Genomic DNA, 27,364 nt, shown 5'->3' with positions numbered 1-27,364 from the left:
TATTTGTCTATTTATTTGGTATGAATATTTATACATACATGCACACACATATGGATTGATCACAGCGCAACCTATCATATCTATGGAACGTATGGTTGAACGCGAAACTACAGCGAAACGTGTATGTGTTACGAACATATCGCATACATAACGATTTAGTTTCAATAGATGGCACAGATAGCGCTACGGTCAATGCATTAACACTTCACACGACAGATTGTTGGCAGTGAATCTACTGAAAAATTCTAGACAAGAGATCGAACGTGTGACGGTGTGTGCAATTAGAGAAGATTTTTCCAGGATAAAAAAGAAGATCGTGGAACCGTGGGCAGGGTACTTAGAAGTCAGGATACGAACCTGATCCATCTTAAGCGCGGTGAGCCGCCGCGCTGGTGGGCCTAGCAGACGACATGTTGGCTACAGGGAGTACTTCGTGTCGGATGTTTTGGTCACGAATTTCCTCGGGGATTGTTGAGTGAGGAGAGTGAGCGAACGCAGTGAAAGCGAGGTGGAAAGAGAGTAAGACCACTCGAGGGTGTGTGCGAGAGAGGGCACACGGTTGGATTCCTCGAGTGGTGGTTGTGCTGTGGTGGTCGACAAGAAGTCCGCGGAGAGGGGTAGAGGCTAACGAGAAGTCGAGGAGGGGGAACCCGGACGAGCCCTCGAAAAATTGAGGAGTCAACGAAACGAAAATCAGAGAAGGAAGAAAAGGTTGGATCGATTCTCGGTACGGGATCTCCTTGTGGATGAAAATCTGGAAGAACGGTGTAGAAAATCGCAGGGCAGAGAAGTAGGAGAAAAAAATTCGTGAGAACGTAAAAAGAAACGGTGGAAACTGCTCCAGTGAAATCATCCTCTTTATCTATGGGAGCTGTCGATTCCACGACTTTGTTCGATTTGCTCGAATAACGAGGTAGCAGCGTACCGGAGCCGATCTATTTTAACTTTTCGTTGTTCTGTCCGAAGGGTAGGGGCTGCGTAGTGAGGCGAGGCGAGGTCGAGCTGTCGTATGTCGTATACACGCGTCCGAGTCCCTTCCTCCTGAAACGATTTCGCGTGTCTCGTGTTCGCGGGCCATCACAGGAGGCGCATCGGACAGTGCACGTCAACCTATTATCCCAGTCCCGGTTTTGCTCCCACTCTCAAGCGCTGATCGTGCCTCGTGCTTACTCCCTCTATCACAACCTGCCGCGAGTGTCTCGCGGCCGGTTTTCGTCAGTGTTCCAACCGAAGATTCGGAAGTGATTTGATTCCTCTTATATCGTCGGTATTTTTTCATCGAATCTGCAACCAATTTAATCGTGCTCGGTATTGCACGATTCGCCTATATTCTTCTGAGTGGATCAATTTCTTATCGGGCCAGGTGTCACGACCCCGTAAACCCGTCGTCGTTTCAACACGACCGATTGCTGGTAGAAACTCCGGCATTCGGCGATCATTCCGATCCTATCTTTTCTGTATATTCGTACTTAAAATACGCACAAGAAGTCGATCGTCGTTCGAAACCAGCGTGTTGGACCAGCAGCACTGTCGTCAATCGTGTGTAGCTATGGTTTCGCGGGTAGTGCGAGATAGTGAAAGAGAAGCCGTGAAGTGAATCGAGTGTGAGTGCAACGGAGAGAAGACATCAAGAGATATACATACGCGTAGTTGTTGCTAGTGTACAAAACGGAGATAGTAAACGCACGACAGAGGCAGAAAAGGAGAAAGACCAGCGCACGAGAGAGGGAGTGCTACTCGAGGAAGAGGGAAGGACGAAACTCGAGTGTGGAGAAGCGCGATACGGTGATAGATAAGTATCGAGTGACAGACACGGCCGGAACGAAGGAACGAACTTGCAGTAGGTATATAGGTACTTGGAAAGGGAGTGAATCTGTAGGAACTGCGGTGCCAGAGGGTATACTTATCGAACGTCACATTTACGCGAGATAAACAACACGCGCCGACGGTAGAGCCGTTGCGCGAGTCTATTCTCCCTCGTTCGAGAGTAACATAGTGGCGAGATACCGTCTTTCTCTAAGCCGAGAACAACAGAGAACTACAGAAGTGGAAGGGAAGAGCGAAGAGGGTGAGCCGCGCGTGTCTCTCTCGTGGTGTGTCATGGGGTGTTTCGGCAGCCAGAGCAGTAAGGCCAGCCAGGATGACAGTAAGAACCAGAAAAGGCGCTCGGATGCCATTACCAGGCAATTGCAAAAGGACAAGCAAGTTTATCGAGCTACCCATAGGCTCCTTCTGCTTGGTAAGTCAACTTGTTAAACTTTCCCTTTTTTTAGGACCTTCCATCACTACTTTGACGACCTTTTATTCCGTGGATATCTTCGGTTATCACATGTTTCTAATTAAATCTCTCTGTAGTTAAATCTCAGTACGTTTCGTTAAAGATGTGTTTCCTTTTTTATCTATTCTTTTTTAAATACGGTATATAGTCTATATCTATGTACACGTGTCAGAAACGGAGAAAATTTCCGCTAGAATACCAGTTGAATCGGCTTCGATCACCAATTTTGGACAAAAAGCGAATCCGGTCAGAGGATAGGCCGAACATTATCGCGATGTTCAGCAGCGCGTAATTCAATTTTATCGATTATCGTATGAGCCGGCACCCACGAATATCCAGCGGCTGGCTGGCTCATGTTGTACCCTTTTCGTGTCGCTCTCTTCGTCTCCTTCTTCTCCTTCTCCCGAACCGGAGTCTTTTTCACATAGTCGGCCGATGTGGGTGTGCGCGTGCGCCCTCACACATGTATGCACACCATCTACTTATTGCGATACTTAACCCAACACCTAGCCATTACCTTCCTATTCTTCGTTTATGTAGGTCGTCGTTCTAATTCGACGTGTGGACGTGTGTTGTGTGTTGCGTATAGTTGACTCGTAGCTGTAGGTTACGAAGCAACAGCTGTTACTGTATTGTTCCCCTGCCGTCTGCAATTACGATCCTATTCCTGTTTTCCAAAAAAAGATACGATAATATGCCGCGTCTTGCGCGTTCGTCGAATAGCTTTTCAAACGATCGTTCAAAAAATCACTATCGATCTTTAAATATATATGTTTAAACCACTGCTTCTTAATCGTTTCCTCTTTTAAACTTGAACGATGTTTTTTTTTTTCATAAAAGAAAAAGGAGAAACAGAGAAATTGTTTCTTTTGTTATGTTCTAGGAGCGGGAGAATCGGGGAAGAGCACCATCGTCAAACAGATGAGGATATTGCACACGGATGGTGGCTTCAGCGAAGCGTAAGTTTCGTTGCTCCGTTACAGCGTTACTACTTTTAAGCCAATCCAACATTCGATACTATTCGCACAGCACGGTAATGTCACCGGTACATAATCTTGGGTCCTTTATTTTTTCCCATTAATACGCACTCGTGAATGATTCAACCTACGGTTAATTCGGTCCATCGCGTGATTACAATATCAACACGTGGTTCAAGCAAATTATTCCTCGCATATTCTAACTTTCTTTTCCTCTGTTTGCTTCAGCTTTTTTCTTCGCGATGTTATCGTTGTAATCATTTCAAAAACGCAGTTCTTCCGTAAATCGTTCAACAAATACGCGCCTTTCGTTCACTTTCGATACTTTTCCTTTCTTCTTCTTCGGTCGATCCGTTTTCGTATCCAGCTACCGTTTGCTAGGAATCAAGCAAACGGATTAAAAATACAGTCGCGAAACGGTGCAAACTAGATAGAAACAAGTCGTTATCGTAAAAAGAATGTCGGTACACCTATATACGTGAAAAATCAGGAGCAACTAGATAGGATGAAAACGATGTGCAAACAAACGGGCTCGGCCCGGTTCGTGTGTGTCGTAAATTCTGTCTGCCTCCGGCGCTGATAACGGACCCGAACGCACGCCTTATTACTACTTTCGCGGTGATTTTTTTTCATCCGTTTTTTTCTCTTCTTTATTTTCTTGCTTACTCATTCTTCTTATCTGTCTTCTTCTTGTTTCTTTTTCTTTTTATCGACGATATCGGGATTGATACATTGTTCGGAGTTGTTTCCACATGAATCGCGAAAAGTTGTTTCTATCGTCGAATTTAACGGACTCTTTTTTGCTAGCGACGCGATTCTAAGAAGCATTGCGTGTTCGACGCGCTCGTTGCAGATTTCGCTTGTTTACTATGGAAACATACCGTATAACCTTGCGTATTTTTAGTATTTTTTCCTTCTTCCTTTTTCTTTTCTACCCTCTGAAGCTTTTTTACACGTGTACGAATTAACATCGTTCTCGATTATCTTCCTCGCCCGCGTTTGTATATGCTTGATAGGAGCCCATGAAATGCACAGACACCTCGATCGGCTGCAATTAAGTAAATAGGGTTATGTAAATATATTTACATTTGCAGTAGCAGCTTTTGGAACAGTGAGACTTTTAACGTATAATCCTACTAAACGGCAAAATCGTTGGAGTAGGTAGTCGTTCGATTATTTTTAGCGTTGTATTCGAATATCGCGTGTAACAGCGCGGAGCCTTTTAATCCGCGGTCACATACGTCTGAAACGTGGAGAACCGAAGGATCACCAGGATAAGGGAAATCAGAAACACGATGAAAAGTAGGGAAGCAGACGAAAAGACGAATTTCTAAGTATCATGTGAACAAGACGCGAAATTGCGGCGGCGATATACATGGTACACAGCATTGTGCGTAAAGAACTTGAACGGAATAACAACACTATAAAAATGGGAACCTGTATTAGATCGCGACTGTCGTCATCTTATAATGTACGTATGTGATACATGTACACATGTACGCGAGAGTCTTAAACGACTGAACTTTGCTCGAGTGACGATAGGAGCCTGGCACAGGTATCCCACATGAAAATTCGATGCTGCTGTCCCATAGTTGTGACGGCGAGGAGTCGGTCGCATCGATCGCCGGTATTAGATTCACGAAATTTCCAGTGTGTCTCCAAATCGACGAAATCGTTATACTAAAACTGGCGCGATGCCGTGCGATCTAAAATTACCGAATGACTCGGGTGCCATTAATAATGAAAATACGCGCGTATACGTGGTAAATATTGCTCGAGCCTAACTTGTTTCGATATTTCTTTATATAATCATGATCGAGTCATTGGTTTCTTTTTTTACGCACGGCATTAAGAGTATTCAGCGATGTACACAACGATGCATCAATATCGAGATCGAAGGATCAAACATATCGTTTGTTTCTCACGCTGTTCTGTGCAGGGAAAAGCGGCAAAAAATCGACGACATCAAAAGGAACATCAGAGACGCGATATTGGTAAGAATCCCTTTTCGATATTTGTTTATGCAATACCTTTTCAAACCTGGCGCGATACCCGCTACTCGACCGAGATTTTTTCCTTCATGCGTCGCGTTTTATTTTTATTTCGCTGTGCGGATTTTATAATCAACGGACTACTATCCTTCGGGATAAATGGTGAAACGCGGAGCAGAACATAAAGTAGCTTACGTTGTATTGTTCTTCTGTTTCTCTAAGACGATTGGTCTCGGCAATGGTTTGTTACAGCCTTATTAAAATATCGTTCGGTGGCACTATTATGCACACATGTGTCTTGGCTAACGATAACTATACAACACGTTTCCCTCTCCGAAAATACCCTTTCGGAGTAATATTCGTGAAACGCGTCGAATAACGCGGCGTATTCTGGGAATCTAGTGATTTATAGCTAAATCGATACGAAGCGTTGGTGTTTTCTACAACGGCAGTATTACGGTATTGCCGAAGAAAATGTCTCGGGCCATGAAATCAAACAACTTTTTAATTTACGTTTCAACAGAGATAAAAACCTTATTCCGTAATATCTATCGAAATGGCGGTAAACGCGTCCGTTTTGACGGGCGTCTCGTCATTAACGTTACGTGATGCGCCCGTAAATTCGCGACGGTTTAACGCCGTGCTGAGGAGAGCAGCGCGCTGTCATCAATTTGTCGTTCGAGGCCGTGTTTAGATACGCGTATCGTCTGTAACCTTGCAATCGCTTCCGTATGTCGGGTGAATGTAATAGACAAGCTGCCCCGTGGCACTTAAGGATTATGAATGACATATTATCTGCGCATGTAACGATAGATACGGCCGGGATGGAAATTTCGCATACACATCGCAATCCCGCGAAGAATGCACTTTCTTTTCCGTTCGCGATGAACGTTGTCGTTAGCGTAATCGTCGTGGAATTACGTGCATACGTATGCTATACGATACATCGATGCACGTGGACAGCGTGGCTTCCGTTTTTTCATTCGATGCGTTCCTTTTCAGACGATAACCAGCGCGATGAGCACGCTAACGCCACCCGTTGCTTTGGAAGATCCGGCGAATCAGAGCAAAGTCGACTATATCCTGGAGGTCTCGTCTGCCACGGACTTCGATTATCCCCCGGTGAGTCACAGCCAACCTATTTGTTCCGCGTGCCGTGTGTACCTTCTTAATGTAATACGATGAAAAATACGCTCCAGTTTTGTACGAGCGGTTCGCTTTCGTCTTTTCGTTGAATGAAAGGCCGGTGTCTCGGGCAGACGAGGAACTTTACTATACAGCGCAATGTAAACGACTTATGAGGTCTTAAAGCATTGGAAGCATGAACAGTAAAACGACCATGCTAACCAATTACAATGGATTGTCCTTTTCTCAGGGCAAGCGTGATACTCTTGCGGTACCGAAAGTTTCTTGTAGCTTACGATACACGTTGGTAGCATTTCTTCGCGTGAGAGCCACTGCGTGGTATGATCGGTGTTTACAATGTTTACACAGCCATCGCATATGTGGTGTGCTATACAATGCTCTGGCTATGATGTGCTGCGCCATTCCCCGCCTCGTGTACAAAATGCGCTCGTAGATCTTTGTGTCGATCGACTACCGTGCGCCTTCGATTATCTGGTGCTCACCATCAGTCACGACGATAGTGATCGACTTTTAATAAGAATTTTCAAGAGTAATGTTCCTTGATCTCCCTGTAAAATTTCCCGTGCTGTCAAAACGAAAGAAATTCGAATGTATATTCTTAGAATCGCGACTTGATTTTCGTCCAGGATAAGTATCCGATTTTATTTTATGAAACACATCGATTGACTGTTTCCGCGCGTGACAAATATATTTCGCGGTATACGATGGCAAGCGGTAGAATTAAATTTTATTACCGTGATGATTTTAATCAAGGAGAGCATTATTTCGAGGACACCAGACGTGCGTTTATAAGCGGCAGACGTACGACAAGAATGTTCTGGTATGGATCGCGTAATTTCACAAGCCGCGCGTACAATGAATCGTATAGTGAAACTAGATAGGGGAAAACAGGGGAGGGTGTACCATTAAAATATTACGACACGAGCGAGCGCGGTACACGTTATTTAACCCGTTTAGTCATTTTGTATTCAGGCCAGCAATTCTGCCGCGCCTCTTTGGAACGTGCGCTGAAGTTACTAGCACGATTTATCCCTTAAAGATTTTCCGATTTGTTGTTCCTCTGTATGATGTCCGCGCTATGTCGAATTTGTCGAATTCGCCCTGTGTAACTTGGATCGATGACACGGAGAATTTATCAACGTGCATTTTCTCGACGAGCCGGCAAGGTCCTCCAAGGCAGACGAGGAAACATCGGACAATATTTTCGGTGATTCCTCTCGATCGATTTTCCTGTGACTAATGTACCCGATTATCGTTTCCGGATACATTTAAATAGGAAGCGTGGTAGGTATAGGAAAACATAATTCGCACCATGCAAGGCTAGATCGAAAAGACGATGAAAAAGATTTTAGGGGTCGAGGAGGCATTGACATCTTCTGCAACCAGCTGACTGGACTCACTCACGGATCGGCGTTGTCGAAACTTCTGTCAGTTCGAGGAGAATAATGATTTTTTGCGTGCCAAGAGGATCAGACCGAGATTTCGAGAACTACGAAACTCCCGAACGCTCCGAACTGGCGAAACGACGTAGCGCATCTCGAAATAAAGTCGTCGCGACAAAATAATCCATGTGTTTTGCGTCATTCACTGGCAGTTGTTGGTACGTGGGTACATGTGTACGTATGTACTTTTACGTATCTCTGGCCCTGGTTGTACAGGCGCAAATTGTCGTATTTTCTTCTTCGCTACACGCGATTCGACACCATAACCATCGAGAACGATGCATCCGAATTAATCGAATTAAGCCATTTGTTATCGGCAGAGTTTCGAGCTCCCACGTGACACTACGTCCCGTTCTCTCGTTGGGAATTCTGTCGGATTTTTTCTCGACAGAGTGTTTCATCGAAATACCTTAACCGGATGGATGGAGTACACCTAAGAGTACGGTAAAGATAGTCATCCGGCCGTCGGATAAGGTGAAGGGTTTGGATTTGAATTTCCACCGCGAGGATACATTAAACAGTGAAAGATATGTTTATGCGTGCGAATAAACATGTCTTTGTATTAAGAGGAAGTTACCGGGCAGAGGCTACCTTTTATTTTGTTCCGCGGCTACGTTCGATGAGCCGCGTCCAATTTGTCACTGTCGTTTCGCTTTTCGCATATCTAGGCGTCGTTTGTTGAGAGTACGGAAGTTTATTTCGAGTCGAATTCTACACCGAATTTGACCGCAACTCTATCACCGGGCGCATCTGTGCGGCTAATTCCTGTTATACGGAAATACGTCTAAATAAACGTTGAAATGTTTGTTACATACTGCGGGAAAGGCTAACACCTATCTAAAATTGTCTCTGTAGAATGTTTGTCTTTTTTGGTTCGAAGTACTTTTAGAAAAAAGACAGGAAAATCGAAAATATCGGAGTTTGTGTAGCGACTTGGAGGTTGAGAAAGTTGGATCGGTCTGCTTTGAGATCCGAAACATCTTTCAAAATATAAAATTTAGCGATTCGAAGAAGTTCTCGAAAGGCTTTCAACGTGGTGACTTTCCGCTTTGATGCGAGAAGCGCATAAGTTTACAATTTATTGGTCGCTTCTCTTGACAAATTAACGTTTGCCCGTATCTCGGTTCTTTCGAAATTGAATCCTATTCCTTTCGAAAATTATCGTAATTGTCGGTTGCTTTATTTTCTATCCGACAACGCTTCGGCAATAGATGCTATTCGAATATTTATCTTGACTTAGATACCTGATCGATATCCATTTTTATATAGGAGCGGATAATACGGCGACAAAGCCGGCGACAGAATTAAAAATGAAAATATTTTTGTCGATAACGGACGTGCTCCGTGGCTGCCAGTTTTGCATAAGTTACGCTCCGAATCGTCTTTTTCACTGGTCCAACTGTGACGCGGCATATTCTGTTGTCACGATAGTGGCCGGGTTCGAGCCAAATTTTCCATTTCGTCAGAGTCGCACGTTTTTTAGATAATTAATGAGACACGATAGAAGCGGCCGCCAAACTGTGAACTTATTTACAAATCTCCCACGGATGCGCCGTCAAATAATTATTTATTTTTTAATGTTATTTTTTAATGTTGTAATACGTTAACCGAATTACAATTCATGTTTGCAGGAGTTCTACGATATTGTCGAAACCCTTTGGAAGGACCGGGGCGTTCAACAGAGTTTCGAGAGGAGTAATGAGTATCAACTAATTGACTGCGCCAAATAGTAAGTTATCCTTTGTTTGTACGATCGTTAAAACAAATTTAATGCTACACTGAAGTGCAAAATTAAATACTAGATTGTACATTAGGGCATTAAAATAGAATACTTTTCGGGAAATGAATCAGTTTGACTTTCGAATGGATCGTATAGTATAGTATAGTATACTATATATACTATAGTATATAGTATATATACTATAGTATACTATAGTATATACGGTAAGACAGATCGTGAAGTGTCCAATGATAAAAATAAGAGAGCAGAGTTATTGGCCAGGTTCGTAGCGTCAAATAGCTCGTGTGCTCGAGTCGCGACACACGGTTATTCTAATTCGCCCCGGTACTGATATCATGATTACGATAAGAAGTACGTATGATAAGGTTTATACGATGATAATGAGACCGCGAATCGCGTCGGATTTGCCCGCGGATTCGTCCGCTATCCTTTCAACTATTCCGCGCGTGCCAGACGAGTATAACCTGAAACGAGAACTCGTGGTTCCGTGAAAAAGTGTAACGATTCGCCTATGTATTCGTACCTGTATTTCTGGCTGTGTGAGTATATTTGTATTTGTTATCGTATCTGACTTGTAAATAGTCTGCAACGCGGTTGGATAAATTTCGGAAGCGTTCTCATGACCGCGATACATATGGTATATCCGTGTATATTCATGGGCCTGTGACACCGATTTAATGCCAATGGAGACAATGCCTTAACGAGGTAATCGCTTTAATAGGGGCCACTCGTTTATCTAGGGGTTCTCGATGAATTGGCCCAACCTCGAACTTTTTTCACGCTGTTCACTGACACGGGAGCTGTTTAGGTACATACCGGTCGAACATGCTGTGCTTGCTTTTGTTCCACTCTCTCTTCTTCTCTCTTCTTCTCTCTCCCTCTCTCGCACTCCGAACGATATTTTTAACACTGCACACATAAGATATTTGTTTTTCCTTGTGCGTTCCACCTGTACGGAGTTCGATAGAGTTTGTCTAAAGATGGTAGCCAAGTTCAAACTGTTCTTTAAAAGCTTGATGCAACATTTGCGAATTTGTTGCCATAAATCTGTAATAAGATAAAGTTTGAAAGGCGACGCCTTCGTCGAAAGTGCGTTTGACAAATTCATATTTACCGATTGAACGGTTAATAACAAGTAGATAATTGGATGAAACTGGAAACGGAGTGTCATGAAGATCGTGACGCCGTGTATTTACAAAGATATATTACTTTCGGCATTCTCCTTTTGAACGTCACGTAACTTGGAGGGAATAACCGCCGATCCGATATATAAATGAGCGAAAAACTGGTCCGCTGCGAACCGTCCCGGTCCAGCAGATCACTTTAAACTGTATCCCTTTGAAAATTACATAGGTGAGGCACAGGTTGTTGCACTGAATCGTGAGCAAAGAGGCGTGAATCTCGAATGTAAACGCGAAACTTATCCACTAAACTAACAAACCCGAACATGTGACTTCGTTTGCTGTTTATCATTTCGTCAAATACTTTAATTAGGCAGAACACATTTTTTATTTGGCTGCAGCCTCATTGGATCTCTCTTCGTCTCCGCATGTATAATTACCATGAATATCCTTGTCGTTATTATCGTCATCGTTGCACTGTCAATAGTAGGAGAAATTAAAGCGTTTATCGTTCAATTGATACCCCCGTGAGACACGAAACGAGAATACTTCGGAATACGTTCACGATCGACGTGATTTAGCAACGTGCCAAATAGTGTCTCGCATTTCACGGCGAGATCGCATCAAGATCACGGCGATAGTTTTCGTTTCGGTTAAAAATATATTAAACCTGGTTACATTTCGGTTACTGCACCTCGTTGGCCGACGTTTGTGTGAATTTTTTTAACACCTCTCCCCCTCCCCCCCCCATCCTTTCGTTTTACAGAAACGTTCGTTTTCTTTCGTTTCTCTCCTTTTCATCTTTTCCTTGATTCTCTCTTGTCCTCTTGTGTATCGAAATAGAAAGAAAGAGAAAGAAATCTCTGGGTAAAAATAGCGTATCGTATTTTTAGGAAGCACTGGTCGAGAGATGTATAACGGAGAGATTCTTGTGGACCCCGCGACGCTAGATTGTTGTAATTTCAGACGCCTGTTTGCTAAACATTAGATAAGTCTCTCATTCTTGATTCGTGATCGAGGGAACAGATTTCGAGTTACACAAAAATTGGTAGAAATTAATGGGTCAATTCTTTCTTCCCTTCTGAAAGGCAAAGAAATTTAAAGTGAAACTGTCTCGAATACTTGTATCGAAGATGAAAGGAATATGGACCAACGGCAAGCTTCCTAAAATATCATCGAATTGGAGTTGGTGCACAGCGAATAAATATTTGTGCGACGTGAATAAGAGATCGCTATGCGCCAACGCCTGATTATCGATTGTTGGTTCAGTCACAGCCATTTCCGGGTTGAACAACTGTCAGATTTCATGCAATAAAATTCGCAGGTGAAGCGTGTCGCAACATTATCGCGATTCAGATTCCGCCCGTATCTCCCTTGGAGCCCATCGAATTGCGCTGAGAATTTAATTCGTCGCGATATCGTTTTCAGTATCGAATTTTTGTTTCGGATTAAAAATAAAAAAAAGAACTAAAAAAAGAGTAAGGGAGAGGGAGAAGGAAAAAATGCAGGAGAAAGAAAAAAGAAGAGGAAAAAGAGAAAACGAGCGCTGTACACGGGGAGAATCGAGTAACGTGTCAATTACACGATGGGATACCTCGGCACACCTTAAAAAAGGAAACACGTGTCTCTATATATAGACGCTGGTCTATATGCTGGGATCACTGATGTTGCCACACATAGTTCATGAATGTTTAGGTCGATAACAATCTTCTTCCGTGCCATCGTCATGTTAGATAAAAACCAGTATTTTTTATCCTCGTTAATAACTTTCGATGCCACTGCCTAAATATAGATCGCGAAAAAATCAATGAGATCGTTTCAGAAAGTCTTCGGCGCTTCTGCTGAAGTTGCCGAGATTTTTTTCTGCAAAATCTTTTCTGTAAATCGAGCGATACGTCGAAACTTTTCCGTTATATCGAAGCAAGAAGGAGCGATTGTTAGGTTCTTTAAATATTTGCAATTCGAATCAACCGATCGTTTAAGATGAAACAGAATGTTAGAAAGCGTCGAAATCAATGTAAAAAGTACGTAAAGGATGCTCAACGCGGATTCGATCTGGTCTACTTCATTTCGTTACTTATGCAACGAGCCGAGCATTGTTTTGTAGTTAGTCTGACCTCGTTCAAAATTCGCGAACCATTTATCTTCTTAAAGTGTTTCTTATTCTTTTCATCATCCTGCGCATTGTCGTTTATACAGGACGGTTGGTTGAAAAGTAAACCCCGGGAAAACTAGAAATTCCTAATTCTCTTGTATGTTATATTTTCGATAAAAATGAAATATTTTAGCGATCGGTGGTTCTGGATAATCTAACGCTGGGATCGTGATGCAGCAGGAGTGTCACGCTTGTCATATCGTTAGAAATAATATTGTTATAAAGTTGACTTCAAGGTCGGTGAAGTTACACCGCCACGGTAACCAGAAAATCGTTCTGCTGTAACCAGTGGGTCACGACCTCCTTCCTCTTTCGATTCTCAGGAGGTCGATAACCTTATTTCTGTACGAGCGCGCCAATTTCATGACCTACCTTTCTCACGAGCCTACACACGAGCCACGTAGACCTTTATCCCAGGGGCTTCTCTTCAGCTTTTCTGTGCAACTACTTGCCGAAAATCAATTTCTCCGGTTTCTGGTTCCTCGAATTTACTCGAGGAGCTAAATTCTGGTTACTCACGTCTGTCGAGGTCAATGAACGCTGGATTAATTGCTGTTGCATCTCGTGATTCATTTTATCCTACCTTCCTGCCTTTGTACCTATGAAAATCCCTTTCAGTCCTTTGTATTATTTGTTTATGACGAAACGATATCCCGTAGATATACATGTAGTAGAATCGACAATTTTGCAATTCTTTATATCTATGTTATCTTAGTAATGTTATCTCTTTCAAGTTTCGGAATATTTCCAATGAAAAAGGTGTCGTTGTCTGTACGGCTATTTAATATCCGGGCCGGAGAGCAGTGCAAGTGTCTGTCAGTAAATATATTATCACCGTCAACCGACTGTAGAAGGTTGTATGGTGGTGTCAAAGCGAAGACCCACCCCTGTAGGGTGCATCTCGCGCATACAACATACACCTGTACAGGGAGCTGGTATACATACGCGAAGCTAAGTCTGTACGTACGATTGATGGCGAGCAGCGGTGGCAGTGACCCATGACCCGGATTGGAAACTGGGTGCTAGAGAGGCATAGTCGGCGAGGCCGAGAGGGCGAGAGTTGGGGTTAGGATAGGACACTACCGAGAATCGATTTTCCCCCTTCGTGCGCTCTATCCACCCTAGACACTAGCCGGGGAGGGTCTTTCAAGAGAAACGGTGACAGCAGCATGAAAAAAAGGAGAGAATTCTCTTCGTTCGGTGCTCTCTCACCCTGCTCCAGCGTTCCACCCTTTTCCTACAGCTACTTCCGTTTTCCATCTTGTGTGTTATCGCGCCACTTTCGATACATAAGATTCTGCAGTTTCCATCTGGACGGAAAGTTCATGAACGAAAATTATTCTGCACTCACCAAATGCCCAAAAGAAACACTTACGAGTATCTTTTGTTTTTTTCCTTTGGTTTAAGGTAAAGCATTGATTCGGTTTTCCGGATGGCATCGATTATAAACGTTTTCATGAACACCTGACAATTGACAATTGTTCGAAATTTTTAACGATGCTAGGCTAAACCATAATCACGCGAAGCAACTCTCACGGTAACAATGCTGTTAACTAGCTGTGTTTATTATCGGCGATGATCAGCATCGGTGGGAAATACTTGCACATTGATCAAGGCGTAGCTCGTTATAGCGCTGTCAAATCGATTACATTGTGAAAATTTACATTTAGGACTATGAAGACTGTAGGAGATGTGTGTAATCGTTTCTTCCGTTCTCTGTTTCAGTTTTCTAGATAAGGTAGCCATCGTTAAGCAACCGGATTACACACCCACAGAACAGGTAATCGTCGATACAAGGTTTTAACGCGAAACCGAAAATGTACAGATTTGATTCGAATGATAAATTTGGTCGATCTGTTGCAGGACATCCTCAGGTGTCGAGTCCTTACGTCCGGTATCTTCGAAACGCGGTTTCAAGTCGACAAAGTAAACTTTCAGTAAGTCCTAAGCGATAGCTACTCGCTTTACTCCAGTGTCGTCTAACTATATATAGACAACGTATTACAGTAACATCGGTCGACGGTAAATATAACGTAAAGCAGCGACGCGCACCTCATCCCGGCGTGTATATTACAGCTATAGACTTACGTGCTATACGTGCAGCGGAATCGGTTAGCCGCGTTAACGCCTCCGCAACTTTATAATATTTTCCCTTTTTGCCTTGGTTCCCATTATCCCCCCGCCCTCCCGTTAGATCCTGTGTTTCGCATTAACTCTACGGAGGAACATCCAGTCTTTATCGGTCCCTTACGGAATTTCATCCCGATAGAGTTAAATTTGCGGATCAATTCTAATTTCAACTTTTTTTTTAGCCGTAGATGGTGTTACGTAAAATGTAAAGTATAGTACACGAACACGATCCTTTGCATGCATTTCGTCCATAAAAGCGTTGTAATGTGTAGCATCAATGATTGCTTGTTTGTAGTATGTTCGACGTTGGTGGTCAACGCGACGAGAGGAGAAAGTGGATACAGTGCTTTAACGATGTAACGGCAATCATATTTGTAACAGCATGTAGTAGTTATAACATGGTACTCAGGGAGGATCCAACAAAGTTAAGACTCAGAGAGAGTTTGGACCTCTTCAAAAGCATTTGGAACAATCGGTACGAATCGGTTTAATTGCTTGGATGTATTCACCGTACGATAAGATGTACGTTCGAAATGTTCGTTACATGTCCGTTCTTTCCTTTTCTAGGTGGCTTCGCACAATTTCCGTAATCTTATTTTTAAATAAACAAGATCTATTAGCGGAAAAAGTAAAAGCAGGAAAGCACAAATTAGAAGATTATTTTCCAGAATTTGCGCGATATCAGACACCGGCTGAACCTGGGGTAGTGCCAGATCCTTCGGAACCTCCTGACGTTATGAGGGCCAAGTACTTCATTAGAGACGAATTTCTTGTAAGTACATCGTGTTAGATATTTGAGCACAACTTTGTTAGGCGAACAATAAATTTTCCATCGGACTGTTTGCAGCGTATAAGCACAGCCAGCGGAGACGGTAAGCACTATTGTTATCCGCACTTTACATGCGCCGTCGATACTGAGAACATCAAGAGAGTATTTAACGATTGTCGGGACATCATTCAACGGATGCACTTGCGCCAGTACGAGCTCTTGTGACTTCGTTCCTGCCGACATATCCTGTCATGTATTCGTATAAAAATTACGGTAGTGCTCCACCCTGAGCTAACTCGAGTCAAACCAGTCGTACCGTGGGCGATCTGAATGGTATCGCGATGTACGATGATATACATTGGTGCGTGGAACTCTTCTTCGCGTATCTGAAGCCGTTTAATTATTCAGAAAGTAACGTGTCGAAGACTCCGCGTGTACGCATACATGATTGATGGCTGCGAGTCGATCGTTCTTCTTCGACAAAATTCAAGGAGAAAAGTTGATACGCAGCGGTTGGGGGTTACCTAAAAAAAAATCTGTCTCGCAATGGAGAGAATAGTTCTCTTTTTGCACAGAATCGCTTATTATGTCATTGGTGTACAAGCAAATTATGCCCCTGCGCATTCTACTTTAACGATCGTTTCGACATAAAAAAGAGAAATATCTCGGGCATTTCGATCACTCGACTCCTTTTTTAAGTTTCGTCGAGAGTGTGCTGAACGTCGTGATTAGGGGGAGGAGAATAATATTTGTTGCTAGAAAAACATGTGCAATTTTAACTATTACCTCGTTAATTTTATTCTTATTACGCATCAATTCGTTGATAAGAGGAGTGGGAGAAAGAAAGAGAGCGATTGAAAGAGAGCGAATGTTCTAACGTGGGTCATTGTTATAGATTAACACGACGGCGATCGTGTAACGACTCTTTCGTCCGGCACACTCGTCGCGTTATTATCTCGTTCAGATTTAGTATTAAGAATGTTTCCTAAGACTTAGGTAATTTCACCGATAAAAATCCTTATCGTTGAACGTTTCTTTACTCATTTTTCGAATCTCTATTTTTCCCTTGCCCCTTAAAACAATTTAATTATATGATATAACCGTGTTTATTGGTAAACTAATTTTTTCGAATTTCCGAATCTCGACTTTTAATCGCATTGGCCCGACCCGTAGGAGTCTCAGCCGCACCTTTTTACAAGAAGAGTATTTTGTGAGATTTTACAGTATTTCGAAGAGCGTTTTAATTATATAACTATGTATCAAATATGTACAGGGTGACCGTCCACGGATTCATGTTTTTATGTGCGTTTCCTATAAATCGAGATTCCTCACTGATATCGTTTTTACTGATTTCCATTGAACTACTTTAATTCGTGTACTTAGGCACATATATTATCATTGTAGCTAGTATCTACATATAAATCCTAAACGTACGCAAGACAAATGTGCCACGTGGGAAATTCATTTTACACGTACACTTCTGACTATAGCGTTAGGCTCCAACATTACAACAATCAAAGTACGTCAATGTGAACGTTATTACATACGGAGGTATAATATGTTGCTTATTTATTCGACTTCGTAACGTAAAGTCCCGCGTCCCGTTTTCGAGTAAATGCTTTATGTCCCGAGAGTATGCAATGGTAACATGTACAAATTTCGATCGATTCATCCAAATGATCAGTTATCATCGGAACTTCTTAGGGTAAAGTTTCCTGAACCAAAGTGCGATGTGCGAATTTCTTATCTCAAGTATCTTTACTATTTGGACACCCTGTATATGGTAAGTCTCCTATTGTTTTCTTTCGAATCTTAATCGTATCTTTCCTTTCACATATTTTTTTCTCAATTTCATACCAGATCCAGAGGACGAGAGGAGTTTGTACGCGTGTGCAAACTGCTTTGGAACTACGCGCATTGCGGCTATATCTCGCACGTGCGTACACACGTGCATTCTACTGCTATAAATATATAAAGTGATGAATTGATACACGTATTAGTAACAGAAAGAAAAAGATAGAAAATTCTTCGTGGCAGCACGTTCACTCGCATACATACACCCTCGTACCCCTAGATTAAGTGCGGGTTACTGATCTGTGTAACATCTACTTTTATAATAGGTAACGAGAGTTTTTTTTATCGTCAAATTAAACTGAATAAAATAGGGATACGAATAAGCCACGTTCCGGTTTATGTAACACAACGTAAATATATTGGGGCATCCGGTCTTACTATCCTTATTATCGTCTTGTTTTAAACGTTTTTCTAATAAATTTGATCATGTTCACTCTTATTTCTTCCTTTTCTTTCATTACGATCGATCACTTCTTTGTGAAGCAGAAGAGATGAAAAGAAAATTGTTCATAGAACGTTTCTCGGAAGGAAGACAAACTCTGGCAGTTTGATTGATATTTCCCTTTTTTATTTTTTATATGACTACTCGGTCTTGCGACGTTTTCTCTTTTTTGAAACTTTACGACAATGGATCATTCTTCTTTTCGTGTCCTTTGGAAACTGTTCTTATCCAGCAGTATGGATAATCTGATTATTTTTAATCCATTAGATAGTGTTCTATCCGATCATGTTTAAATGTTGTGGCTATCGAAACGATGAGGATAGAAATTCCGGACATTGCATAACGGTTACTCCGCACATGCTGACAAGCCCACACCCTCATAAATGTATTCTCATGTAATATCAATATATGGGCCCGTGTGCATACATATATATGTATACCTATCGTACTAATACATAACTGACAAGCCATAGTTTGTAACGGTATTTATAACTTTACGAAGTGTTATTTTTACTGTAAAACTTGATGACAGATGTAAGAGTGAAAGTAAGGATGTTAGGGAGTGAGAGACAGCGAGCCTGCGAATATACATATATAATATTACCTGTCAATGAAACTTCCGTGAAACTTTAATGTTCATCCAGCACAAAGAAATATGAAACATCATTTTGTGTATGTCAGTGTACGAACGAGTAACGAGTATTGCGTAATTAATATTGTTGCGAGCATTCTTACGCGTTTTATTTTTTCGTTACGATTTTATTTTCTTTCCCTTTTCTTTCGAATGGAGAATCGCGTTCGTCCTAATTTTGAATGCTTTATTCAACGGTATTGAACAACAGAAAAAAAGGGAAAGAAAAAATGCGATATGATTGACCATAACGAAGGGAAAAGAAAAAAACAAATCACATGCAAAAATGTATTGAAGAAGTATTGGTAGATTGATTGTCCGTTTTCGTCGGTCGCGATACAATAAAAAAACACAACAAAAGTAAAAGATAATATATATACTTGCTACTTGAATGTAAACAAAATTTGTAAGTGTAATGATGATCGACTATTGTATGCGCGTATGCAAGCGAGAAACAAACGGATACCGAATTAATAATTAACTAATAAATTTTACGTGGCCACGATTATACCGATATAGATATACATATATACATTATATATACTTACATATATATATTATATATATTGTATACATACGCCGATCGCACAAGTTCTTTTCTTTTATTGTACGTACAATATACCAGGCATGCGAATATGTACATGTAAAAATAAGCGGTGCAAGTAATTATTATTTGTAAATACAATAATGACAGGTTCGTACGGATGGGAAGCAATGACGCATCGATAGCAGTTCGTCGAAACTAACTTGAAATTGTGCGTTTGATTAATGGATATATACTATTCGGTGTAGTGTTCATTATTGGAGAACATCTTGTGTTTATTGATCGCTTAACCACGTATAGAAATGTGTTTGCATTTAAATATTTTGACAATGATTGCGTCTATTTTTATTTTTATTTTTTTTTTTCCTTTTTGGAACGTAACGAAGAATTGTCGAAGCTTCTTTTTTTTTTGTTTTCGTCAATGCTGAAACAGAGTCAAAGGGCCCAGTCGTGTTTTGTACGAAACGGACCACTCCCTATTTCTTCTTTCCTCGCGATCCCCGTCGTGCAAATGCAAGTCGTCGATAAAACACGATGCAGCACGTCGTCCACGAAGCGCATTATCCGCTTGCATTTCGCAATACTCTTTGTGGACCACGTTGCTAAGAGAGCATTGCCTTAAAAAGCGAAAGTCAAAGTAGATGGAATGGGCATAGTTGGAATCGTCGTAACGAGAGATAGAGATACAAGATCTGATGAAGCAACGTTAATAGTGATTACCGTCGATAAATAATTAAATGTTCCAGTTAAATTCGATTCGTGGATACGATTGCATCATCCAGATCTTTTAACTGCCTCGGAAAGAACGAATTACCGAGAAAAAAAAATTGACATCCTGATTTTCAATTCGTTACACCTTTCTAACGAAGTCATGGAACGTTTGCTCGTAGATAAATACGTGTTTTATGCTATCATGGTCGCGTTTATGTTAAGGATACAGAGTCATTTATTGTGATCGTCTTATCGTTAAACTGTTATTCGATAAAAAATTGTCTCTACACGGGCAGATTTTATTGAAACGGAAAATGTAGTTATAGTACTATTATCATTATTCTTATTACCATTTATTATTGTTATTATTATTATTATTATATTATCATCGCTATCATCGTCATCGTTTCATTGTCATTATCATCGTCACTCTCATTATTGTCGTCATTATTATTGTAATTAACGATTACTGCTGTAATCATTGTTAAAAAAAAAAAGCTATCTTCGGAAGAAATTAGATTCATCTATCCAATCTAGAATAATGTATTTATTTAAACTGACCACGATCAGTGCAGATGGAAAAGTGAACATTGTAACGCTGTGTTTGAATTGTGGTTGTCTTTCCAATAATAGATATATTCGTCTTTCATACATCGTAGTTATTTCTGTTTGAAAAGGGAAACTTCGATCTTTCGTTATTAAAAGAAAGAAAGAAAGAAAGGAAGAACGAACGAAAATCTAGAGAAATGTCGTACCTTTACGACGGACATTTGTCAAAGCTCCGATCATAGTCCCGTGCATAATTCTAATACGATTTAGTAAGAAACGAAGTTTTCAGAAGTCTTAATGCAAGGCGAAGGTCGTCTTAATGCAACGTGAACGACGTATACATCTGCGTATATGCATAGAGACTGGATAATCGTTCTCAAAGTTGTCGGAATTAGTAAATCGATGACGCATGCACGAATGCATGGAAAGTCAATAAGTTCAATCGTTTGAGATTACAATAATCGTTCAAATAAATAACAATGCATGTTCTACATATGCAGAGATGCGAAGATATTATTTTTATTTCTCGTTAAATTATTTTCACCGAGAAAAACATAGAGGGCCAGGAGAGATGGAAACGTCTCTCGCTCGAATACGCGTACCAATCTGCCTTAATTGATTCGAAACAAAGATACGTACGTTGTTATTTCCTTCGGTTTTTTACTTTTCGATATCTTTCATAGTAAAGTAAAATTAATTGCTTACGTCGAATAATTATGACTTGCCTCGGAAAGTTCTTTGAATATTTTCGCTAATCGTTTTGATGTATGTAACGAACACGTTCGTGATTAGCAAGCATTTTATTAGTAGAATGAACGTGTAAACGTAATACGGTCTCACCGTGAAAGTATCACGAAATATCAAGAGCGGTTCCCTGTAAATTCCCCAAATGACGACATAATCTTTCCAATACCACCACTTTACCCTCCCATCCAGTCATTCGAATTTACGAATAGGCAATAAAAAAATGTTCCACTGTCTTTTATCTAAAATATCTTGTCAGCCGTTATAAGTCATGGTTGCAAATGGTCCCTGATCGTGAATCGTGCCTGATGTAACGCTTATTTCAATTGTTTTGTTGATTCTTCATATTTGATGGGAAATCCAGATTGCTTTAATAGTACTCTTAGGATGATCAAAGTAATCTTATATTGGGAAATCGTGCGTTCTTTTGTAATTTTTCGTTGATGAGATTGCCGGGTCACGATGCAACATAAAGCCACTTTGATTCGAAGACTTATTGAATGAAATTGTGAAAGACAAGAAAAGGAGCTGTGTGTGCCTCGAGCACAGCAATTATCCTATTCGTTAAACAATAAACAAACACACGAGAAGAGTTATGGGCTCTTGCCACATACTCTGTCAGAGTAATTTATATAAAAATATAGCTACATGTATAATGATCGATCGTTGGTGTTGTTCGAAGTCTTTTTTCTAGTTTTTATCGCATTGTTCGCTAGAATCCAAAACGTTCAAGAATCACGAGCATTCGTTTGATACGAGGATAATATCGTTTTATAAAATTACGGAATTTATATCCGAATAAATAAAAATGAACGGTGATCGAAGTGAGATGTTGTAACTTGGAAGCTGGCGAACATTCTATTGGATATTACAGTTATTTGAAAACTGATTGAAAATTATGTAAAAAGAGAAGGGAATATATCTTGGCGATCTTAGGGATGCAAAGAAAGAATAACGGATCACTTAATTGTTCGTGTGTAAATGTATTCATGTAATAAGGTATGAGAACTGAGAAACTAAGAAAGAGAGAGGGTGAAAAGAGTTTTACCAACTCGTCGATAAGTACGTCCACCCTCCCTTCTAAATAAAAAAAAACCGGGTTTCCTCCCTGATTCTTAATGACTTCGTTGTTGCGTGTATCTTAGAAGTATGTTTAGCTGAAGACTTAAGAAAGAAACTATTGATGCAGACGCAAAGCTAAAAGCGAAAGCAGGAATCATCGGACAGTAATATTTGAATAAGCACTAATTATATACGAGTGAATGAATAATAACGCGTATACAGAAAAAAATATACACATACACAGAAAAATATGGAATAAAAAATACGTGTGATGTAAATGAGTAATAACACAAGAAATTCGTTAGGAAACCAAATTAAATGTTGCCCGCCCCATGATTTTTCTTGGTATTAAAATGCTGTGTCCGCATGAGAACCAGCACGGAGAATTTCTTTTTTAAATCCTAGACTAACGAGTATCTATGATATAACTGCGTAATAAAAGGGCAAAGAAAGGAGATACATAAGCCGACGAACATTGCGTACAATCCAATCAAATGAAAAGATATGGTTGCTATATAAAATATGTGAACAAGTATTGATCGCCTGAGTCGTTTAGTTGTCGAAGCTATTTAAGTAAAAATCGTGGGGTGGACATGTAGTATATACAATAAACTGATATATATATATATATATATATATATAAATATATAAATAAGTATATGTATATATTTATGTCATATAAATATATATGTATATTATATAAGTATAATTCATGTTGAGTTAATGCGATCGAATAATTCCGCGTGTGTGATAGCCAGTGTGCATTAAAAAAAGGGAAGAATGATCCGTACGACTGTAAATGTGTTTTTAAATTACAAGAAGATACAAAAAATATTTCATTCTCATTCTGTGATGACTGTCTGAATATGAAGGGAAAAAAGAAATGTTTTCATGGATCTATGCTGATTAATCAATTAAATTATTATAGTGAATAAAAAGTTCGGCTCGTGTTGTATTAATTGTGCAAAAGGAATAAAAAGAAACCATCTGCAAGTGTGAAGATACATGCGTCTCGTTCGCTCGTGTGAATAACATAAACGTGTTATGTCCGTGTAACGTGTGTTAACACGTAAATCATATACACTATTTAAGAAAGAAAGGGAGAACACGTACGCTATATCTGAATGCAGAAAGCAAACAGTATGATTTGTATACTGTATAACTTTAGTCGTTTATTATTGATTTCGAGAAATGTGTATAAATTATTATGTGTAATTAAACAAAGATCATTTAGTAAATTCTAAGAGTATATAATATATACATATATACTATACAAAACTGAATCACAACATGCGCGCGTTTGCGCACGTGCCATATACAAAACACAAAAAACATACAAAGAGATATTGTGAAAATTACAAAACTAACAACACTGCAAGGCCACTGTATAATACATTTGTGTAACTAAAATAGTGATGGTACAATTATGAAAATTATAAAAATACAATAAACACTTACCGTATGTCTTATATACACATATACTATCTAAGTGCTATTTAAGTGCTATTATGTCTTTAGAAATGATATATCAAGAATACTTCATTAATATATTAATAATATATATTAATAATTAATTATGAAGTAAATGTCGAGACACATTGTTACGAGAACTAAGATGTTATATTACTTGTAACAAATTTATATATTACATTTAGAAGTACACTACGTTTATAAATATTAAGAGACTATTCAAACACTGGTATAACATATTGAAATATAATATTCAAAGATAGAGAAGCTTAGTGAACGTAGATTCTCATATGATTACGTATTAGCATTTAAAAGTATTTTAGCTCGTTTTTACCATATGCCTCTTCAAATATAAAAGTTGTGTTTTTGATTCCAAAGAAGATAATTCGTTCACGTAGGGCGCCATTTGCTGTACATGATTTTGGTAATTTGAACCTAAAAAATTATAAATATTCGATATAATTCACATTACAACACGAACACAAAATTTACATACCCATGGCTGCTTTCTTTTCTCCGTATACAACTTTCCCATCGAAATCATTTAATGGAACCTTTATATCTGCATCGACTTGTTGAATCGTGACATTTAAATGATCCTCAATTTCAGCCAAGTACTGAAAAAATGACGTTAGCAATATCGAATGTCAAAAAAAGCTAAGTATGTCACGTTGTATCAAATCTTACGTTTGGTTCGTTGTACCAAATGCAACAACCACCCTTATCAGTAAGATTAGTATTGGAACAGTTCCTTCCACGAGAAGGACACCATTCGCCGTGATACCATACTTTTTCAGGAACTTTACTAACTAATGAAATTGCTAGACCCATTCGTTCAGCTCTACCGACTCTACCTATGCGATGTACGTAGTTGGATTTTTCATCAGGTAGGGTCATATTAATCACTAGAAAAAAATTATATAAGCAAATCACAATTATAAACGAATTTGTTAAAAGTTAGTGAAGATTACGTACTAAAAGGTAATCCCGAAATATCTAAACCTCTAGCTGCGACATCGGTACAAATCAAGAACTTTACTTCCTGCCTTTTGAACTTCTCTAAATTAGATTTGCGTTCCGCAGGTTTTCTATCACCGTGGAGACATACGCATAAAAATTGGTTTCTATCAGATTGTTTCAAATATCGTTCCAAGTTATCGCAGTCTAATTTAGTTCTACAGAAAATTATAGCTCTGTCCATGTTGTGTTCTTTAATGGCACGAATACAGTATTCACCTTTTAGTATTTTCACAGCCTCTGAGAGTGTCTCTATGAAAAACATTTAATCACATAATTAAAGATAGAGGAATTTCAAAATTATACGAGTTTAATTAACTTAAAACATACCAGGATTGTTATTTCCAGGTCTTATGTTATCCCTGCTATGAATACCGTCAGTTTCTATATGTTTCCTTAAGTTGTGCCAAGATTTATCTTTCTGTGGATCGATTATTACAACAACATGGTGTACTGTTTCGGGAACTGCATCTTCACCTTTTAAGTCTACCCACGTTGGAAAGTGCATCAAACGTTCCTATGCGAAGTAAATTTATTTCTTATATATATTTTTTACAAAATATTGCATAAAAATACGAATGGCATTATAAATACCTACCGCCATTTTTTTAACTTCAAATGCATGCAGTGTGGCAGAACAAACGATCATTTGTAATCTTTTCCCATCTGATGTAATTTTTGGTATCTGTCTGTGCAAACGATCGATTAATTCCGTGTAGCCTTGCTTCAATAAACCATCGGCTTCATCCAAAATGAAAAACCTAAAAGATCTATACTATAACAACCATTATCTTGATAAATCTAGCATAAAACGCATTGCTAAGTACCTGCAATGTGTTAAGGACAAGTAGCCGCCTTGTATTAAATCTTCTAAACGACCTGGTGTTCCAACTACTATATCCACACCGGAATTTAATGTAGCAATTTGTTCTTTTACGCTAACTCCTCCAATAACTAACAATTCTCTAATGACTGGATCTTTCAAATGTTTTTTAAACTATATAGAGATATCATTTTATGTATTAAATATTTTAAGCAAAAAAGTATTTTGGGATTAATCATTACTGATATCTTACTTTTTGAATTTGATTATATGTTTGTTCAGCAAGTTCTCTCGAAGGTTCCATGATTATAGCTTGAGGGGCATTGCATTTAGGCTTGCCATTTTCCTTATGAGTTTGGCTACTGTTTATAGGATTCTCATTTATAACTTCCTTAGGAGCTGAAGCAACAGCTATATAATCATTTGGAGGGGGATACTTAAATGGCTGTGCTCCAAAATTGAATGACATTTCTGCATTTTTCAATACTACAGCTGGGTAAAAAGTCTGTGATTTTTGTTGTGCATTCAGAGTAAATGCTGGACCCAGATCCACACCATTCAATGTGAAGCTAATCTCTCCCTTTGATAAATTCAGAAGACATCCAACAACATCATGCATTCCAAAAGCCTTTCCATAATTGTCAAATTGTTTTGCATTTGATTTTTTGCCAGTACCACCATATCCAAAACCAAATTTATCTGTTCCTAAATCCAGTGAAGCCTATATCACAAATGCAGTAATATTTATAACTATTTGACAACATCATTTTTGAAAAGCTAACAAAAATTCATGAGAATTACTTGAGACGTAGACCAGCCTACACGACATAATCCTTCATCAGTTACTATAGCTTCAAAGAAGTATTTGTCTTTCCCTAGAATTCCTTTGTTTGCTCTACAGCCATGCCATTCTTTCTGTTCACGACTCTGACATCGTAAGCCATCCGGAGTCACAGCTAATGCTTTACCTCTGTCAAATAAACTTAATGACCAATGTGAAGCTGTAAATAATTATAACAACATTAAATAAAAGAACGAACATGTTATAATGAATATGAAAAGGAACGTACAATGTTGCAGATGTCCACTATTGCTCGAGGTCTTGCCTGTTTTACCAGACTCTAGATCCTTGAAAGTTTCCCAGACAATTTGCAAAACTGGTAGACAAAAGGCACCAGTTTTCCCACTGCCAGTTTCTGCAGCCATTAACACATCTCCACCACCCAAAATTAGTGGAACTGCCTCAGCTTGAACATCAGTTGGCAATCTGTGTAAAGGTATTTGATGGTATTTAATATTTCTTTTCATACGCATGATATAATTTTATTTTACTTACGTCCACTCCATTTCGTCAACTGCTTTCGCGATTTCGGGTAAAACACCCATTTCTAAAATAAAAAGTTGTTCATATATAAAACATTTTGACAATTTCATAAGCAACATCTATAATTATGATTTTTCTTATATAATTATAACGCTAGGAATATGCCTAATAGGCATATTTACCTTCGAATGCCGTCATTGTTATAATTTCAGCTTATATCTTTTTTGGATCTAATTTAAAAACGCAAAATCAAAGAACGTACACCGGTACTCTTCTATGTCATGAAGAGATCCATTTGGATTTTGGAATATTCGATGAAAGTGCCATCTATACTATACATCTTACGATCTTACAAACTACTCATTTTTTCATTTTCTTAAAATTTAAAGAATAATTTGAGATATTTAAATCTCAACATTCAATATAAGTTATTTCTGCAATGA

General features: G+C 39.4%; 2 protein-coding genes across 3 annotated transcripts; one reads left to right on the top strand and one right to left on the bottom strand.

The window, feature by feature from the left end:
* Positions 1-182: 182 nt before the first annotated feature.
* Positions 183-23,732, top strand: LOC117212346 (guanine nucleotide-binding protein G(s) subunit alpha). Of its 2 annotated transcripts, XR_004488440.1 has the most exons (11): positions 183-2,239; positions 3,162-3,237; positions 5,195-5,249; positions 6,249-6,368; positions 9,466-9,563; positions 14,577-14,631; positions 14,715-14,788; positions 15,277-15,456; positions 15,549-15,753; positions 15,829-17,533; positions 17,611-23,732. XR_004488440.1 is itself a non-coding variant. In XM_033457103.1 (10 exons), the coding sequence occupies exons 1-10, from the start codon at positions 2,101-2,103 to the stop codon at positions 15,973-15,975; spliced, it is 1,149 nt and encodes a 382-aa protein (XP_033312994.1). In that variant the 5' UTR covers positions 183-2,100; the 3' UTR covers positions 15,976-23,732. The 2 variants fall into 2 exon arrangements, 1 of the variants encoding a protein (XP_033312994.1); XM_033457103.1 differs by having other exon boundaries at positions 15,829-23,732.
* Positions 23,733-23,888: 156 nt separating this feature from the next.
* Positions 23,889-27,228, bottom strand: LOC117212340 (ATP-dependent RNA helicase Ddx1). Its single transcript, XM_033457093.1, has 12 exons — positions 27,104-27,228; positions 26,934-26,985; positions 26,668-26,864; positions 26,399-26,598; positions 25,851-26,318; positions 25,602-25,771; positions 25,373-25,535; positions 25,105-25,291; positions 24,733-25,026; positions 24,445-24,662; positions 24,254-24,374; positions 23,889-24,192 (listed from the first exon to the last, which is right to left on the bottom strand). Exons 1-12 carry the CDS (start codon positions 27,117-27,119, stop codon positions 24,077-24,079), a joined length of 2,202 nt encoding a protein of 733 aa, XP_033312984.1. The 5' UTR covers positions 27,120-27,228; the 3' UTR covers positions 23,889-24,076.
* Between the last annotated feature and the right edge of the window lie 136 nt (positions 27,229-27,364).

The sequence above is a fragment of the Bombus bifarius genome, unplaced genomic scaffold (assembly GCF_011952205.1).
Source record: "Bombus bifarius isolate JDL3187 unplaced genomic scaffold, Bbif_JDL3187 scf7180000008288, whole genome shotgun sequence".
NCBI lineage: Eukaryota > Metazoa > Arthropoda > Insecta > Hymenoptera > Apidae > Bombus > Bombus bifarius.
This window is presented reverse-complemented; position numbering and strand designations above follow the sequence as displayed.

Coding starts and splice junctions, on each gene's coding strand:
- LOC117212346 (XM_033457103.1), top strand. CDS start 2,101: ATGGGGTGTTTCGGCAGCCAGAGCAGTAAGGCCAGCCAGGATGACAGT. Junction 9,564..14,576: donor CTAATTGACTGCGCCAAATA/GTAAGTTATCCT, acceptor TCTCTGTTTCAG/TTTTCTAGATAAGGTAGCCA. Junction 15,754..15,828: donor TCATTAGAGACGAATTTCTT/GTAAGTACATCG, acceptor GACTGTTTGCAG/CGTATAAGCACAGCCAGCGG.
- LOC117212340 (XM_033457093.1), bottom strand. Junction 26,865..26,933: donor GTTGACGAAATGGAGTGGAC/GTAAGTAAAATA, acceptor ACCTTTACACAG/ATTGCCAACTGATGTTCAAG. Junction 25,027..25,104: donor ACCTGGAAATAACAATCCTG/GTATGTTTTAAG, acceptor TGTTTTTCATAG/AGACACTCTCAGAGGCTGTG.